Source organism: Festucalex cinctus, chromosome 1, assembly GCF_051991245.1.
Source record: "Festucalex cinctus isolate MCC-2025b chromosome 1, RoL_Fcin_1.0, whole genome shotgun sequence".
NCBI classification, from domain to species: Eukaryota; Metazoa; Chordata; class Actinopteri; order Syngnathiformes; family Syngnathidae; genus Festucalex; species Festucalex cinctus.
In genome coordinates, this window is record NC_135411.1 from 36712462 (window position 1) to 36730417 (window position 17956).

General features: G+C 38.7%; 1 protein-coding gene across 1 annotated transcript in view; it reads left to right on the forward strand.

Annotated features, from left to right (window-relative positions):
• mosmoa (modulator of smoothened a) overlaps nt 1–17028 on the forward strand; it is a 30020-nt gene extending 12992 nt beyond the window's left edge. The window contains exons 2-3 of the mRNA XM_077533205.1: nt 1800–2012; nt 12498–17028. Coding sequence (XP_077389331.1) covers nt 1800–2012; nt 12498–12682 — 398 coding nt within the window. The 3' untranslated portion in view covers nt 12683–17028. The remainder of the gene's footprint in view (nt 1–1799; nt 2013–12497) is intronic.
• The last annotated feature ends 928 nt before the right edge of the window (nt 17029–17956 follow it).

Sequence of the window (17956 nt, forward strand, 5' to 3'; positions counted from 1 at the left end):
TAGAGGTTTTTTTGTTTTTGTTATTTGTCTTATTGTTTTAAAATTTTCATATATTTGATTTTTGTTCATGCACAGAACAGCTTAAAAAAAAAAAGAGTTGAGTGAGCACCCTTTTTCTGGCTTCCCGCTTGTTCCTTCATGCCTCCTGACACTATTTCAGGAACTGGCAAACTCACCTACATCAACATCTCATTCCATATCGATGCCTTTCACGTGGGACAGCAACTTTGGAAAAATGCTCTGAAAACGCTGACTTGAACAGAGCTTTAAAAGGACCAATTCAGGCCTGTCTAATTTGCTGTTTAAACAGGCTGTTGTACAAGCCTGAAAAGAAAGGAAAGAGTGCAAAACTTGGTCCGAGACCCCCCACATAAAATGCACAACAGCATATGATGTAAATAAACGGAGCGAGGTTGTCCATGTTGCAGCTTTTGACATTTGCATCACACTTTCGGAGAAAATATTTTTAGCTGTTGAACTGACGGTAATGTAATGCCAAAATGCGTATGTTTCTCAACAGGAAATCAGTAGACTAGACTTCATATGGATGAGTGTTTAAGCATCATTCAGTTTCCAATACTTTTCTACGTGCTGTCCTATTAAATTAAATTATAGACCAAATATTAACTTTTTATTGCTGAAAATGGCTAAATGAGTCAAGTATCCATTTAAATAAATCAGGTATTGTAAATTGATAAGAGAATTGTTACAATGTAATTTCATTGTATAACTACACTGTGTTCTATCACAGTAATGTTAATATAAACCAGCATTTTACAACCTTTCCATATCCTGAAGCAAATTACAAATGTGATTCCCCCTGGCCCCCGTATATATAAAAGTATGATATATTGCCATTTTATTTACATGGAGTACATATCAATTAATGATTATGAAAGGGTAATATGCACAACAAACAAGTCATAAGCAATTGATAGTTTCCCAAGGTGTCCCAACAATTGAGAATGTATGAGCAAGTCAAGTTGTCTTGCACTGATATAATTAGCCGCCGTTGTGGAGAAGGACATCACCTGAACAGTCACAGATTCTATGGCAAATTAAAGAAGCCTTTCCATTCCTGCCTGGTCTCATCCTTGCTTTGTCTAGTTGTCAGTGGGGCAGTCATACTTTGGCCTTCCCAGGTTCATGTGATTATTTCAGACACAAATTCCCTGAAATTGCTGCTGCATGTCTGCAGTGTGACCCCGTTCAATTTGAACTTTTCTTGCTTATTTTCTCCTGCGGTATACTCAGTCCAGAGGTTTCTTATGCAAGGATAGGTTTGGAGGTGATATAATAATGGGCACGGATAGTTTGTTAAATACAATCAGTGGGTGTACATGATGTCATTGCAGTGGCTGCAAACTTTAGTTTGAATGTAAACAAACAACTGCAGTTTTCTCACAGTATGTCAGTTAATGGGTAACACAGTAACACACATAAAGTAATGGTTCAAGTTCGCTCTCCCATTTAGTCTTTTCTCTTGCTTCTGCTTCGCTTGTCAATTTTTCCAAAATAAATCATCTTTAAGCCATTCATTTTCAATTGTGTTGTAAGATAAATTTCTAATTATTTTATACCATCTTGTGATCATAGTTTGTGGTATATTTCCGGTGTAATGTATTAAGGTAAACAATTATATTTTTACCCATTATCAGTCACTACCGGTTTCTGGATATATTTGTACTTACACTGCAGCCTGCCCATCTGCAGTTGTGTTCATAAAATATCCTGGCCTCTATTTGCGTAAATGTTGGTAATTCAGGTGAGTTCTTTCAAAACGTAATTTCTCCTTCCAGGTGCCCTCACAGTTGGTCTTGTCCGGCAATGTCAGACGATCCACGGACGGGACCGGACTTGCATCCCTCCACGGTTGCCCCCTGAGTGGGTCACCACGCTTTTCTTCATAATCATGGGCATCATCTCCCTCACTGTCACCTGCGGACTCCTCGTGGCATCACACTGGCGTCGAGAGGCAACCAAGTACGCCCGTTGGATCGCCTTCACTGGCAGTAAGTGAGCTGCACAATGAAAGTTAATTTTGCTTCGCTACACTCACTGCCAGCATATTCTCCCCGAAGCTTTCCCCACTTTGCTTCATCACACTGAATCCGCCATGACATATCCTTTACAAAACTGTCTGGGCTACTTTAATATATTCCCACAAGGTATTTTTAGGCTTCTTCGAATTGATTGCGCTATGCTTTTCTCCCATATAGAGGAGAAGAGTCTTATTTAGTATCTATCAGGTGTGCTCCTCATATCTTAATCCAAAGGGCAGCTTTTTTTTTTTTTGTTTCCTTGTAAACTACTGTGTACTTTGCCGTTTGTTTTGTTTGAACATCGCCACCTTTTGTTGTTTTCTCAACAGAATTCTAGAATTGATGTACGTCTCCATCTCTCCTTGACAGGGCCGCATTCATAAGGCTGTGTGGGTGTTGAATGGTCGCTCAGCTCAGAAAATAGACAGCCACGAGTACACTTATACAGATGATGCCACGGCAAAGCCTTGAATGCAACCATTACATTGTTAGACTGCCGGATGCATTTTATATGGCTGACGTCTGTGTTTGGCAGTTTTGACAGGCACTGACTGACTCAATCCCTTGTAATTTGCATGACAGATGAAAAGCCGAATGATCTTGTTTTTTTTCTTTAAAATTCCATCTAAAACAAGATAAATCTATGTATGTTCAGTGACTACATTTGCAGCCTTGAGTAAATTCAAAGGGGTTCTTAGGTGTTTTTTCCTGACAGAGTACTTACTTTTGGGTACTGCCTCAATACTTGATAATGCAATTACTCCTAGCAATTGTAATGTGTGTGTTATTATATAACATAACATAACATAACATAATCAAAACTTGAATGAAATATAGAATGAAAAGTCAAATAAAATAACTTGAAATTGATGAGACTGGAATTTGTACATACTGTAAAACAAACAGTAGGTTCAGTTATCTTTCTAGGACTGCTTTGCTACGGAAATCTGGCACAGAGTGTCTTGAACCTGTGCTGGGTGCAAGAAATCTCAAGACAGTATTCTGGATGTTGGAGGTCATTCATCTTCCAACAGAATAAGGAAACAAACAGAGAGCTACTAAGAAACACGAATGGTTTGCAACAGAAAGTACTATTTCAAAGTGTCTTGATGAAATTACCCGATCTGTGAAAGAAGCTGAAACATACAACGTGGAGAAGGAAGCAGTAAGTATTTAACAACTTGAGTTTTTTTGTTTTTTTTTGTTTTTTGTACTCAACACTAATGTGATGAAAATCAAGTCGAAGTCCATCGACGATGTCACTGATATTTTTCCTCACAGCGCGGCGGTCCCCGATATTTTTCCCATCACTGATTGAAGACATTCCGAGGGTCTGGCATTCGTAAAAATCAATGATTAAAAATCCAACCCACCATTACGCTGCAGCAAGGTAGTTGTGGTCATTAGTAGGAGCCTGTATGTTTCTCTATAAAGAGCCTGCAGGTCTAATCTTGTCCCACAGAGACCACTTTCATCTCGTCCGTCTGCTGCTGTTCTTGTTAGCACACAGTTGTCTGCATATTATGGGACATAACATTTTGTCATCAATGAGGAGTAGTAAAGTTGACTTCCGGTAATAGGTTCAACCTCTAGTGTTTACCCTAAAGATCCCCAGGTTAGCATGGCTCCCATGCGTTCTGGCAAGTCAGTCATAGTATCATAGCTTCTCTATGAGTACAAGGACAGACGTACAGTATTGGCCATAGTTTTTATCCATGGTTAAACAATTACACCCAGAGGAAATGGAAAACCGTTGCCATGGCAATCGTGAGAAATTGCCTCCCTGCTGTGCTGCTAGTGGTCAAACAAGACACGAGGTGTATTAATAGAGTACTAGGGTTGTTTCCTCGCAACATTAAAGCATGAAAGTCGTCAGTGGTTTAAATGAGAAAAACAGAACTGGTGAGGTATATTTTTGTGGGGGACAAAAATTACAAAGTCAGTGTTGTTCAGTCAAGGTTCTATTTTAGTTTTCTGAGGGATGAGGAGGCAGATATGTTTTGTTTGTCCTTACAGGGTTTCTATGCTTGAGCTGTGATCAGTGTTGCCACAGTTACCTTGAAAAAGTAACTTAGTTACTTTATTGATTACTTGGTTTTAAAAGTAACTAAATTGCGTTACTGATTACTTGATTTTAAAAGTAACTAAGTTAGATTAAAAGTTACTTTTTTAGTTACTTTCAGCAGCTGCCGATAACACCATCTCAACATAAAAATAATGCAGTAGAAACGGAGTTCCAAATACTTTATTGAAAGTGCATTTTTAACATGAAAATAAAGGTTTTTTTTATGAAAAACAAAATAGGCAGTCTCTCTTGACTTCTTGTAACGTAAATACTTTTTATAAAACAAAAAATAAAAATCTATCCAGGTTGAAAATGAAAATCCCCTAAATTCCTCTATTGTTTGTTTGTTCCGCTATTCCAGTGTGTACACATGTATCAGTTTAAATATTTATTAGTAGTTATTGACAGTTATAATTGTTTTTTGGTTTGTTTGTTTTTTCTCTTCAAAATAAGGATCAGGAAAACAAAAGGTTGATAATTTAATGTTAAATATAAATATTTAACCTTTAGACAGACACCAACACAATTAAACAGAATATTTGCACATTGTGAAGTATTTCAGAAACATAAATTTAAGACATGAAATAAACCTACCGTCCAGCCAAAAGAAATATGAAGCCACCTTATGGAACAATAAATCTATCAAACACATTTTAACCACTTAATATATGCAAAAATATTTCCAAAAGTTCATTTCCCTTTTTAATCAACAATTTTTGTATTTAACATTTTTTTTTTTTTGTCATCACTTTCATTTTTGGTTAATGTATGACATCTTTTTTGTTTTTTTTAATCTGAGACACGATGATGACCACAGAATCACTACTGTTTATATTTTGTTTTTTGGGCTGTCGTAATCGCGGGCACGTCTCAGTTCTCCTATCTGCTGCTCATGCTAGTTGTAGACATTGACAGGGAGCCACAAACTGAGAAATGAGATACTTGCAGTGTGCTTTTAGCTTAGCTGGTGTGTTGGCTGTGGGACATACCTGTGTCGTTTGAATCCATGCATTGGATCGTCACGGGAGTTATTCTTTTTGGCTCGCGCGCAGTACCAACGCCGGCCCGGGACATACAAGTGCACCGAGAGGACTCGATAGCCATGGGAAATACCGAGATGTACGGCACCGGCTTCTGCTAACTGTCTCCATTTGTATGTTGTCACTCGTTGCGCGCGCGCGCGCCGTGTCGCGAGCACGGAATCACGGAAGTAGCTTGAATGGTGATGCTACTGAAATGTAAACAAAACAAGTAGAGCACGGCGCAGAACTCTTGCTATTGTTATGAAAACCATAAAGCCTCACTCGCAACCGATACGGTCGTTTAGCTCCCCTTGACGAACGATGGTTCGGTCGAATCGTTTTTTTGTTCCACCCCTACTGAAAACGTAACTTGTCTGACGTCACTCCCCCTGGCGAGAGGGCGGAGACGACCTCATCCCATAATGCTTCACGGACCAGTTGAGGATGGAAATAAATTATTTTTTTTACCACTTTTATGGTCCATAATGCACACTTTTTTTGTTGTGTTGTGTGCCTGTTGGTTAATAAAACTAGTAGTAAAAGTATCATCACTTTTGTTTTGAATGTGCAAACCATTCATGACCAGACCATGGCTGAATTCAGTGTGGTGATCAATGACTTCTGCCTCATCTTCGTAGTTAGCAGTAGTTGTTTGTGACTGTTACAACAGTGAGATAGTTTGCCTTCTTCATGAAAATGTGGAGTAACGCATTGATTCTCTGGACAGTAACTTTAATCAGACTACTTTGTAGAATAAAGTAACGCGTTAGACTATTAGTTACTTTAGAAAGCAACTTTTTTGAGTAACGCGTAACGCGTTACCGGCAGCACTGGTGATGATGAACAACACACCTTTTGGAGACTGAATATGAGAAGGAGAAAGAAGGAATTCAGAGGGCAGATGAGGAGATTAAATTGACAGTCCTGGTGCTAACACCAGCCATGTTATTTGGCACATAAGCAGACAAAACACTGCAAATTAGGCTATATGCAACCTAGCCTAAAGTAACATAATTTGACAATTACTAATTACTGGAATTTGAGAGCTGCGCGAGAAGCCACAAGAGACTCCTTAACCTCTGCAAGAGTACTCCAATTAAAGCAGCAGAAAGCGATCCATGTCAGTTTGGTTCACCATCGTATGACTGAGTTGAGGAAATTCTGATCTGATTCTGATCTTTTTCAGCTGCTGGAATTGCAAGGGCTGCGTTGGTAATTTGGAGAAAGAAGATAAATGTGTCACGGGCAGTGTTGGTGGTTACTGAGATTATGTGTAAAAAAGAGAGTTAAATGATGAAATGCCTCATTTGAATGGGAATCTTAATGAGTTGGAATATAACAAAGATTTTAAACTTGGATTGCATTGCTAATACAGAATTCATAATTGACCACCCTACACAGCAAACCTTACCATACAACTGGGAACGGTACCCAATTGAAAGAGTACTTAAAAAAAGAAAAAGAAAAAGAAAAGAAAAAGTACTTCAATTTGTGGCTAGGATATTTGGAGACCAATTACATGAAATGCATACATGCTCCCAGGACACATGCTCTCAATATAAAAAAACACCAAACAGAAAAGAAAGTTATGTGCTGAGTCAGTGATTCCCGTGGTCTAAGTTTACACATGCAGTCAATTTTCAGGTTAAGGTCAAAATTCCCATTTATGAAACATTCGGGATAACCCGTTTACATGTGGGAGCGGACAGTTATTCCCGTATACATGGTCATTAGTTGCGTTTCCAACGTAAAATCGCTATTTCTATAATTTCGATCAAGTACAAGTTGGACTTGTAGGCGTTTCCATTGGAGTGTTTGCTTCTAAAGCGTAATTCTCGTAGTGTCCCATCTCGTGAGAGCTTCTAATTCTCGCAAGAGGTATTTATGAAATGTTGTCACAAGAGGTTTGTTTACGGAAGATAGACGCTGAGACTTGTTCCAATTACTTGAAATCAGGGGTCACCAACTCTGGTCCTCTGGGGCACCAATCCAGCATGTTTTGGATGTTTCCTTCTTCCAACACACCAGATTCATAATATCAGCTCATCAGCAAGCTCTACAGAAGCTGGAATCAGGTGCGTTAAAAGAGGGAAACATCCAAAAGATGCTGGTACCCTCGAGGACCGGAATTTGTGACCTCTGCTTTAGTGGGATCGGACATTTGGTGTTGGTGTTATGTGTGTATGTCCGCGTACAGCTTGTGTATGCTTGACGGATAGAACGGATTTGAATGACGATGTGCGCCTTATGTTGCTTGATAGCTCATTGCCTGTGGCGAACGGCCATTTCTCATCAGCGATAATAAATTGTTGCGTGCATGGAGCGGCAGCCTTAAGGCTCTATAGCTAATTCGCACTGTGGTTAAAAAGACCTGTTGTCCCTCTCGGGAGGAAGTTCCGCCACAAAAGCGAGTGGTCCTGTACTTCCTTTACCTCCCACCTACGTTCCCGGGCGGGGTCACATGACTACTGGAAATGTGGGAAAAAGTGTTTCCCTTACACTTTTTTTAATTTAAATACTGTACTTCCAGTTCGACACGTCTCAAAAACCACCTCATGAGAGCGTAGATTTTTTGCAACATTTGAGGGTTTTTTTTTCAGCATTTCTGTTTCCATTACTAGTTTGCTTTTTTGCAACTTGCATTTTGTGAAATTCTGTGTCGGCATGTGCATTTTGCTACAGACAAACAAAAGCAATCCAGTTCCCGGTGGTGCATTGCGTTGTTATCCAAAGCCAACAACAAAAATCAATAAAAATGGTTAAGCGCTGTAGTCACGGCTTGTGTAAGAGAGACACAAGAGAGACACTGTCCGGTTTATTCCCTTCCCTAAACCCTCAATCAACTACGAAAAATGTCTGCGCTGGATCAAACTTTGTGGAAGACCACACACGACCAGCCGAATCCCTCCAAAACGACCACAAACGGCTATGTCTGCACTAAGCTAATGTTCTCCATTGTTGTTTTTAGCCAAAGGCTAACGATAGCTCCGGGTAGCTAACCGTCCACACGTTTGTTGACTTACTATTGATTGATTGATTGATTGATTGGACATATAAACATAAAAACAAACAGCAGAGAAACAAAAGTTAAAAAAGAAAAGAAAAAACAAAAAACAAGCTCATCATAGTTTACATGTTCAAAGGGGAGTAGGAAGAAGTTAAAAACTTATCTAGTCCTACCCCTCATACATTATACATTTAAACTTATTTCATTATTAATACAATACTAAGTTAATATTTTTAAAAATAAAATGATGTGTGCATTATCCAGCAACATATTTACATGAAATTCCTAGACATATACCATAATACATTTATAAATCATATACTCATACTCCTTATATACAATTTTCATGCTCTTATTTGACATAAGTAATTTTTTTTAACTTTGCTTTTAAACAATTTTTTAAACTCAACAAGTGAGTCACATCTTTTCAAGTCAATTCCCAAATTATTCCACAAATTAACACCTTTTACAGAAACACACCTTTGCTTAATATTTGTTAGTATACTATTTACTATAAATACCAACAAAACATTGAAACTATGAGGTAATATAAATTCATTCTTACCCTGCTTGACAGGAATAATGTCCAAAAACGTCATTATTTTTTTTTCTGACAATCTGTCGACGTGAGTGAGGCGACTCAGTCCTTTCCTGACTTAGGCACAGCAGACAGCGATGCACATTTCCTTTTGTTTTGGGGCAAAATTGCATGATGAGGGAGTGAAGATACCCTTCACAAAAAAATATTAAAGTAAATACCTGACTGAGAAATCACAATTGACAACTTTTCCATTACTGTGAATGCACTTCAGCTCATCTCACCCGGTAAATGTCGCAGGGCGCTGCTCGTCGCATTTAGTGGGCGGGGAGGGGCGTGCCTCGGTAAGGTAAATTAGCATTTTAACACAGCTAAAAGCTCCTATGCTACTGTATTTTACACTAATGTCATTCAGGATGGTAGTAGATTTTTATGTGTTAAAAAGTTTGAAAATCACTGGATTAAGTTAATCTGGTAGAAAGTCGATGACTTGGCATTTCACGCAGGCCAAGCAGGTGATTAAGGGAGACAGAAGGTGGCCAGTCGAGCTAGTAGTTGACCTGGGCTTCAGGCCATTAGTGCTGAATTGAAAGCTTTGTGTGGCCTGCACAGACTATTTCAGTGACACACTCAAGTTTCTCTTGGGTGGGACCTGTGGGTGATGAGCGGCACTAATATTCCTACCAGTCAACACTAGATGCTTGCTTTTGCATTGACGATGGTACAGTTTGCATCTTGGATCCATCAAATTGATTTCCCCCGAATTATGTGACTCGGACAAGACACTTTACCATTTGCATTGCTTTACATTCTTCCTCAGTTTATTCATCAAGCACAAATTTGTGTGGCCGCTATGAATATTATCTCCTGGCCGAGCAGCTGTGAGCCTATCAGACAGATGTTCAATTTACAGCAACCTGTAAGCGCAGTGTATTATGCCTTCCCAAAATACTGAATGTGGTTGACGAAGAGCATGTTCTTGTTCATGCAGAACAGCGACTCAACCAAATGGCACACCAAACACATCAAATACAGTATGGATCAAATCATGTATTTTTTTACAGCTGCAGCTATCAATCTACTGATTATCTAATCAATTAATCAAGTTGATTTTGCATAATTAGACAACAAAATGTGTTTGTGATGTTCTTCACTTGGGTTTGCTATCCTCATGTTCCACGCCACGCGCAGCATGTGTGTGTCTTTAAAATATAGGGCAGGTGTCACCAACCTTTGTGAAAATGAGAACGACTTTCTGCTTACTGATCAACACGAAAGGGCCACCAGTTTGATACAAATAACACATTTCCTCAAATTACTTTTAATGATGTTATTAAAGAGTGCTGTTATTAATAATCAATGATATGCATTAATGTGAAGACACTGACCATGTTAATGATAGTTCAGTGAGAAAACATAAATCTCAACATGTAACAGTACAAGTCTCTTCTACAACATTTCAAGAGAATCACGTCACCTCAGTGGTGAGTTATTTTTAGAACAGGCCCTCATGCTACTCGTGTGGTCCTTGGGTGCTACTTGTTGCCCACTAGGGCTGGGTTGAAAAAAAGTCGTATAGGATAATCAACATCAAACTGATTTTCCTTTTCGAGCCTGATATCAATTCATAAAACCATGAATCGTTAATTTAATATATTTTTCCCATAAATTCGTAAGAAAATAAAAATTTATAGGCCAAGTTTTTCTTTCTTTACTCTTTTCTAGAAATATACTGTTCAAATGAATGTAATAGTATTTTCTTACATTTTTGAAAAACCTGGCTTATTGCACTTTAAGACAATTCAGAATCTTTTTAATTTACAAGTACAATTATGGAATTAGAATAATGAAAAAGATTTTCATCTCATCTTTGCTGATCCTTGCTGAAAGTTTGTGTAACTTTAGGTGATTAGAACGCGTTACTTTCATGAACAAAAATCAACTAAATCATTTGAGCAGCTTGTGCCTCCGCGTAATTTCATTTGGAATTTATTGTTTGTAGAGTTTTTGATATTTAAAAAGAATTTATATTCAATCAATATTTTGAATTGAAGTGAATCAAATCGAATTGAAAAAAGAAATCGACTCGGACTGAACTTTTGTGAATGAATTAGAATTAGAATCGATACCCAGCTCTACTGCCCTTGGGCACCATGTTTGTGAGCCCGAATAAGAGCCTTGCCAGGTGAGTGACGTGGATGTCAACGAATGAGGGAGTAGAGTTGGCTGCTGCAGATCAGATTAGCATCTGGCTTTGAACTGGTCAGTCTGCGACTTGAATGCTTGGGTGTATGTAACGTGTCATTTGTGAGCTGAAGCAGAGATCCTGATCCTCCACATTTGCATAAACCTTATCATACACCATGGCCACAAAATTGTCTGTGATATCTACTTGGGAAGATCCTAAGCGTCCCACTGAGGACGATGACATGTTTTTTTGTTTTTTTTTGGTGATGTTACACTTGCTATTTCGAGATGGGTCTTACCTGCTGTAAATGAACAGAGCTGCTCTTTTGAAAGCTTAAAACGTGATTACTCGGTTTCATCTTTTAAGCTTGCTGAGTAATTTATAGCTGCTATTTAGCTAAGCAAGTGGTTTAAAAAGCTTATTTAGCTTCTGCAGAGCAACATTTATTGTGGGACTTAAGCTCGAGGATTTGGCCTGGATCCAAAACCTAAAAATTTAATTGTGGAGGGAGTTGCTACATTCAATTACTTTGAGCAATATTGTATATAAAAAGAATATTTCGTAAACTGTAGAAAATGTAAACGTTATACTTTTGACAGTGATTCATCAATAGCATCCCATCGCCTAATGAGGACAAATGAGCATTATATCAGCAGTGTACTAAACTGCCCAGAAGTGTAAAGTAAACATTAACTCATCTTAGTGTACACTTTCAGACTGAATTATATTTAAGGTCACAGCGGTTCAAATTATGGTTTATGCAGATATCTAATTGGCCAATCACATGATAGGTAGTGCAAGTGAAGAAGGAACACAGGAAGGCGTAAGAAATGTGTAGCTAGCAGATGGGTACTTTACAAATAATGTGTTGTGACATAGATGCGAGACGGTGGGAAGTTAATCAGTAAATATGAGCACAACTGTATGTTGTGGGACAAAGTTTTTTTTTTTTTTTTTTTAATGTTTAAAAATCTAGTCACACAAAAATTTAAAAACACTTTAATTAAACCACTGCCCTTTTTTATAAACGTTTTTTATCGTTACATAATTAATGTCAAGTATATAATTTACTTTTTTCGTTTACATACTTTTTAAAATTAATGTCATTTACTTACAAATGTACTTATTAATATCGTTAATGTACTTATTCTGCTGGCCTTATCTTCCTTTTTTTTTTTTTTAGATAATAGGAATTTGCATTGCATTGTTTGTTAGATTTTTAGATTATTAAATGTACAAGAACTCACATTGTAGAATAAATACCATCTGTGTCCCTAAGAAATGAATGTAACGGGGGCTAAACAAACATAAATTGATTGTGACTGATTCTGTTGATTTCTTTCTGCCGACTCAGTAGTATTATTTTGCTTAATGCAACACTGGCATCTAAACAGAAATGGCACTTTCCCCATAGCGGATCAAGGAAATTTAAATTATGCTGTAATACTGCGACTGGTACCCGAGCAAAAGCGTCCATGTCAGATATTTTGGGAACCCTTACTGAACTAATCTTCTTGGTAAGAATAAGGCTTGCGGCACATACAGTATTTCAGACAGACAAAATGGGTTTCTCTCTACTGTAGCTGTTCCTAATTAAGTGCACTTATTGATCTGTTTTCTGTCTCGGTCCTCCAGTGATCCTGTTCTGCATGGCGGCGCTCATCTTCCCCATAGGCTTCTACATAAACGAGGTGGGAGGCCAACCGTACAAGCTGCCCAACAACACGGTGGTGGGCTCCTCCTATGTGCTCTTCGTCCTCTCCATCTTCTTCACGATAGTCGGACTGCTGTTTGCCGGCAAAGTTTGCCTTCCGGGCTGAAGTCTGAACCGTGCCTGCCTCTGGACAAACAAAATGAGTTGTCGGGATTTACAGGAGACGCCGTGACAGAAAATCTAAAGACGTCAAACTGGTCTGGGACCTGTTGGAAGTATTGAACTACAAAAAGATGACCGTAAATACGTCAGGGTGGCGAAGAAGAAGAGTGTGGGAGAGGCGGGCACCCTGCCACTGTTCATTTCATACAGGGCGTCTCTGTGGTCCTGCTGGGAAAGGTGCTGTTGTCATGGCAACTGCAGTGATAACGCCAGAATGCAGTTTTTGAGGAACACTGAAGTCCTTGACGCCCCCCCCTCGCTGTCCCAACCCGTTGGGTCACGCCGCCCTCGGCACACATCCGCATCGACACCGATGTTCCCATGTTGCTACTTTTTGGGCCTCTTTGCTATTTTCAGTGTCGTTGTTTTTTTTTTCTCATTATTGTTGTACATTTTTATTGTGTTTGCCTTTCCACAGAAGTATTTTCAGTATCCCCCCCCCAGAGGAAAGCACGTGGGTGGCGGGGGTGAGCGCACATACCCACTCCCTCATGACACACACGCACGCACACACACACACACCACAGAGGAGAATGCCACCAACTGCAACAGCTTACATTTACTATCCCAAAGGTTCCCAAACGTAAATGCAAATATATTCAACTCAAATTCCTTCTAAAGTGGAAAGCAATACAGTGGTGCTAGATGCGAGTGACTTGACTTACAAGTTTGACATACAAGCCCTCGGCGACCTATGGTTTGACTTGCAAGCGGAGAATTGAGATAGGAACGCTGTCTGGTGGCAGTGACTTAATTTACTTTTCATTAGTTTGCCAGATAGTGAACTTTCAATAAAAAAAAAAAAGAAAAAAAAAAAGAGAGAGAGGCTTCAGCCTTTTTATTGGCACTCCCAGTTTGTTTACTGTCAAACAAAAGTATTTTTGCGCCTTATGTATTGAAAACAGCTGCCTTAATAAAGGCCTTACTAATTTAATGCTAACATACAATGGAAAATGTCATTGACATGCTAACAATTAGCAAAATTATTTGCAGTTTTGAGAACTTTAAGTAATGACTGTTTGACCACCAGCGGTGAGCAGCACATGTAGACAGACCATGTCACAAAACTCACAGGTATATATTCTTTATCTTCTATGGAAAATAAAAAATAAAAATTCAGCATCTTACCAAGTTACTGAGTTGTAAGACTGTTATTCATTTGTGTCTGCCTGACTGTAAACTGACCGCCAGTCCTCAAATGGGCAACACAATTAATTGAATTGCTGCATTAAATTATGAAGCAGAAACAGTTTAGTTATTCACATTCTATTTCATTATTTTTTTGCTCCTCTACGTTTTAAAAAAGTGTATTATTAAAGAGTACTATTTGCCTTATTGAAAACACAAATGTGTTGGATATTTTAGGAAGGCTATAATGGATTAATGGCATTTTCATTCAATGGAGAGACATGAGTGTTTTGAGTTACCAGCAAGCTCACGGAACATACTCACTCGTATCGCAAGGTACCACTGTAGTTCTCGGTCTTTGCGCATGTTTTAAGCAATTAGTGTCAAATATGTTCAAACACAAATTTCACTTTAAAGGGAATCTAAATGAAAACCTACTGAATTGAAAAGTGAAATAAAACTGTATTGACGAGTACTCGAATATAGACTGAATTGATCTCCTCCTCTTCTATTTGTTTGCACCCTTGCTTGTGCAAAGTGCAGCCACAAGGACGTGCAGATAAGTGTGCTGCTTCAGAGCTGTTGGAAGGGACTTGCGCTCCTAAATATAGCGCCTAGTATTGACTCCTTTGGACAAAAAAGCTGCGCTTGCATAAGGTGAGAAATTGGCTTATGTGGATGTTGACAATCGGTGGTATTCTCCTTTAAGCTTGGCACAGGAAGCCAGCGAGCCGGGAGCGTCCTTTTTTTTTTTTTGTCCTCTTTTGATATGACCACCAAGGCACAGGGACCGCAGGTCAGGTCCATTCATGGGGCTGCGCCTCAGTGTGCTGCTCTTGAGCTTTGTGAATGGAACACACACACACACACTTGCATGTTACACAAAGAGGTTTTATCGAGCGGAAAAACACCCATTGCGAGGCCTCTCAGCCCAAAGGTGAGGTTATCAATTAGAGACAGGATACAACATATGAATATGAATTGTTTTGGCGAACAGGAAAAGACAAAATCGTCTGTAATACTGCTTGGGAAACGCTAAGTTTAAATTGTTTGAGTAACTTTACAAGCTTTAGTGTTGCTGTTTTGAGTTAGGGACATGAAACGGGCCGAGCAATTATTTTTTTTTAAATGACCATGTCTGAACAATAGCATTGATTAACTAGGAGGAAAAATATAGTTACTGCCCAATTCTTCCATATTTTCTAAAATTGGGCCTGTGTTGAAGGGGCTGTCCTGTGTCACCCAATGGGGCCACTGCAGTAGTACTGCTTTTGTTACCATGACGACCAGGGCGGAGCTAAGGGCATATCTGTCCTTACTGCAGCTCTGCTTACCTTTTTAGCTTCAGTTTAAATGACAGTAGTGTTACATGTCATTGAAAATGGCAGATCTTCACCCAGCCTAGCTGTCAAGTCATGTTTGTAGAAACTCTGTGCTTTTTGTACACTCACAGCTCTCGCACCGTCACACTGGAAATGCACAACTTACAGAAATATACTTGTGTGTTGTTTCAGTGCACACCTGGTGGGTGGACAGGCACTCTACATGAAGGAACATAATTCAGGATTACATCTCGCAGAAAACTGAATGCTCTCATGCACAGTACATTAATAAAATGCTCTCACAAACACCACTGACACACTCAGTGTTTTTTTTTCACAAAATGAAACGCTCCTAGAACATAATTAAAATTCTTTGGAACATCAAATACCATACTGAAATGCGCTCATAATATACTAATATATGCGCTTCAGTAGTGCAGCGAGTTGTGAATTATGAGCACATTTCATTATGATGTGTGAAAGGATTTCAGTTGGGTGTGAATGTCATATACATGTAAAACACATAAACACACGCGGCTGTCATTCGCGCTACAGATTTTTTTTTTTCTCACTCACACCCAACTGAAATCCTTTCACACGTCATACTGAAATATGTTCATAGAATAAATTGAAATGTACTATATTATGAGCATGTTATAATATGATGTGAGGAAAGTGTTTCACTTTGTGAGACGGGGAGGAAAAATCAAGGTAGGAGAACATTTTAGTTGTGTATGTGCGTGAGAGCTAAATATGTCACAGATGACCCGTCATATAGAGATCCAACCATTTATACACAATCGATTTAAAAAGTCCAATTTTCACTTTATGTCCTCTTTGAGGTGAATTACACACCTGGTGACTAATTGGGGCCACTATTTGGGGAAATACAGTAACATTTCACAAGTTGCATACCAAGCGTTGAATTTGTTGCTGTCCATTTCCATAAAAAGTGAGAGCCACGGCCACCTTATGACTAAGTGTGTGTGTGACAACAATCACAAAGCTCAATCACCAAGTCTTAAGACTATATAAGTTGAGTTGAGTTGTATCTGTTCCCCTCCTTACGTATGTTCTCTTTCTCTGTTGTTTCAGTATTGTGCCATGGCCTGTTTTTGTTTGACGATGATGTACAGACACAAAGGCAGGATTTTCTGTGTTAGGAAGGACTGTGCATTCAACAGTATAGCTAACAGGAATAGTTGCACCACAAATGTGTTAAAAAAAAAAAAAACGTAAAAAAGAAAAGAACTTCTTACCTCATTGTTTGTATTATTTTTCAAATGGTGGCAAAGTGTGCCCTCTTAATTTGTCTCTTGCCTTGATCGGATGTCTTCACATTAAAGCCTATGGTCATAGGAAATTATTTATCACTGAATAAAAAGAGGAAAGTGGCTGTGTGTGACTGACTGGCAAACTGTGTGAGTCATTGGTCTTGCTGCGAGAAAGTATGACATCTGGTTCAAGTGATTTCATGCGTCACTTTTTCACGATTATGTCTCAAACTCGGAAGCCTGGTACACAAACTTACTGAATTTTAACATCTTAAAATGTGAGCACTCCCACTCACGAAGAAGAATAAAAAAACAGTCCACACCACAGGCTAATTGCTCAAAAACATTCAGACTGTTGCGAATGAAAAAGTGTAAAAATGCTCAAATTCAGCCTGATTTCCAAAGTGTGTGTACCCCGCTTAAAGTTGGACGTCCCTTAGGAATTCAATGTTAATGACACGATGCCAATTAAGTCACACGAAAGCGTCCTTAACTTATTTTTACACTTGTACGACAGTTAAAATGTTCACTTTCCTGTGCAGTTAATAAAGGATTCATGATGGTGACATTTTGACCCTGGACCGTATTGTCTCTATTTCCAAAACATCCAATTCTGATCATGGCTTTAAAATCCCAAAAGCAGCTTGCTTTTGAATTTAGTAAAAACAAATACACTAGAATTGATTGATATAAACATTCAACACCCCGGCCCCACCCCTACAAATAGTTCGCATTTTTCCTGATTTTTCTCCGTGTTGTATATAATAATATTTACATTTAGAAGCTCATCAAAAATCTTTTTCTCTTTTGTTCGTGACTTCACATTTGAAAGCCTAAATCAATATTTCAACTGTCCTTCAAATGTTAATAACATTTTAAATGACACAAAAGCTGTGTACAATAACGATTTCCACACCACACTACCTTCAGGACTCGCAATATTTGGAAGAAATGAATTTTTCCCCCCCTCCCTGCATTTCCACGGTGGTTCTCTCCCCCAGCTAGTATGTGGCCACGATGACGATGATGGTATTTGCCAGGAAGAGTCGGTGAACGCTTGACTAGTTGGGCCTGACAGGCTTTGCTGATAGTCTGCCTAATGCGACATATCAGCACTGACAGATCCCAAAACAGTTCTCGACATCCAGATGGAGGCGAGATGCGCTTCTGGCCTATATACACACACAAACGCCGCACTGAAAAAGTCAAGTCCTAATGTACTAGTTTGAAATCATACGAACATATGCTTCAATTTCTGATGTAACGCTACATATTAATAGAGCTAATTTATTGATTGTCTTTTCCTTTTATTGTTCAGTGTAATTAATGGGTAAGTGTCCTGCAATGGTCCCATTAGAACACTTGATTTAGCGTTATTAGAAAGAAAATGTTTCATCATTTTATTATTTGAATAAAAGTATGTCAACATGATACGTTTTTATATGACTTGTTGACGTGTTCTGTGCGGTATGGACAAAAGTTTATATCCAGAAT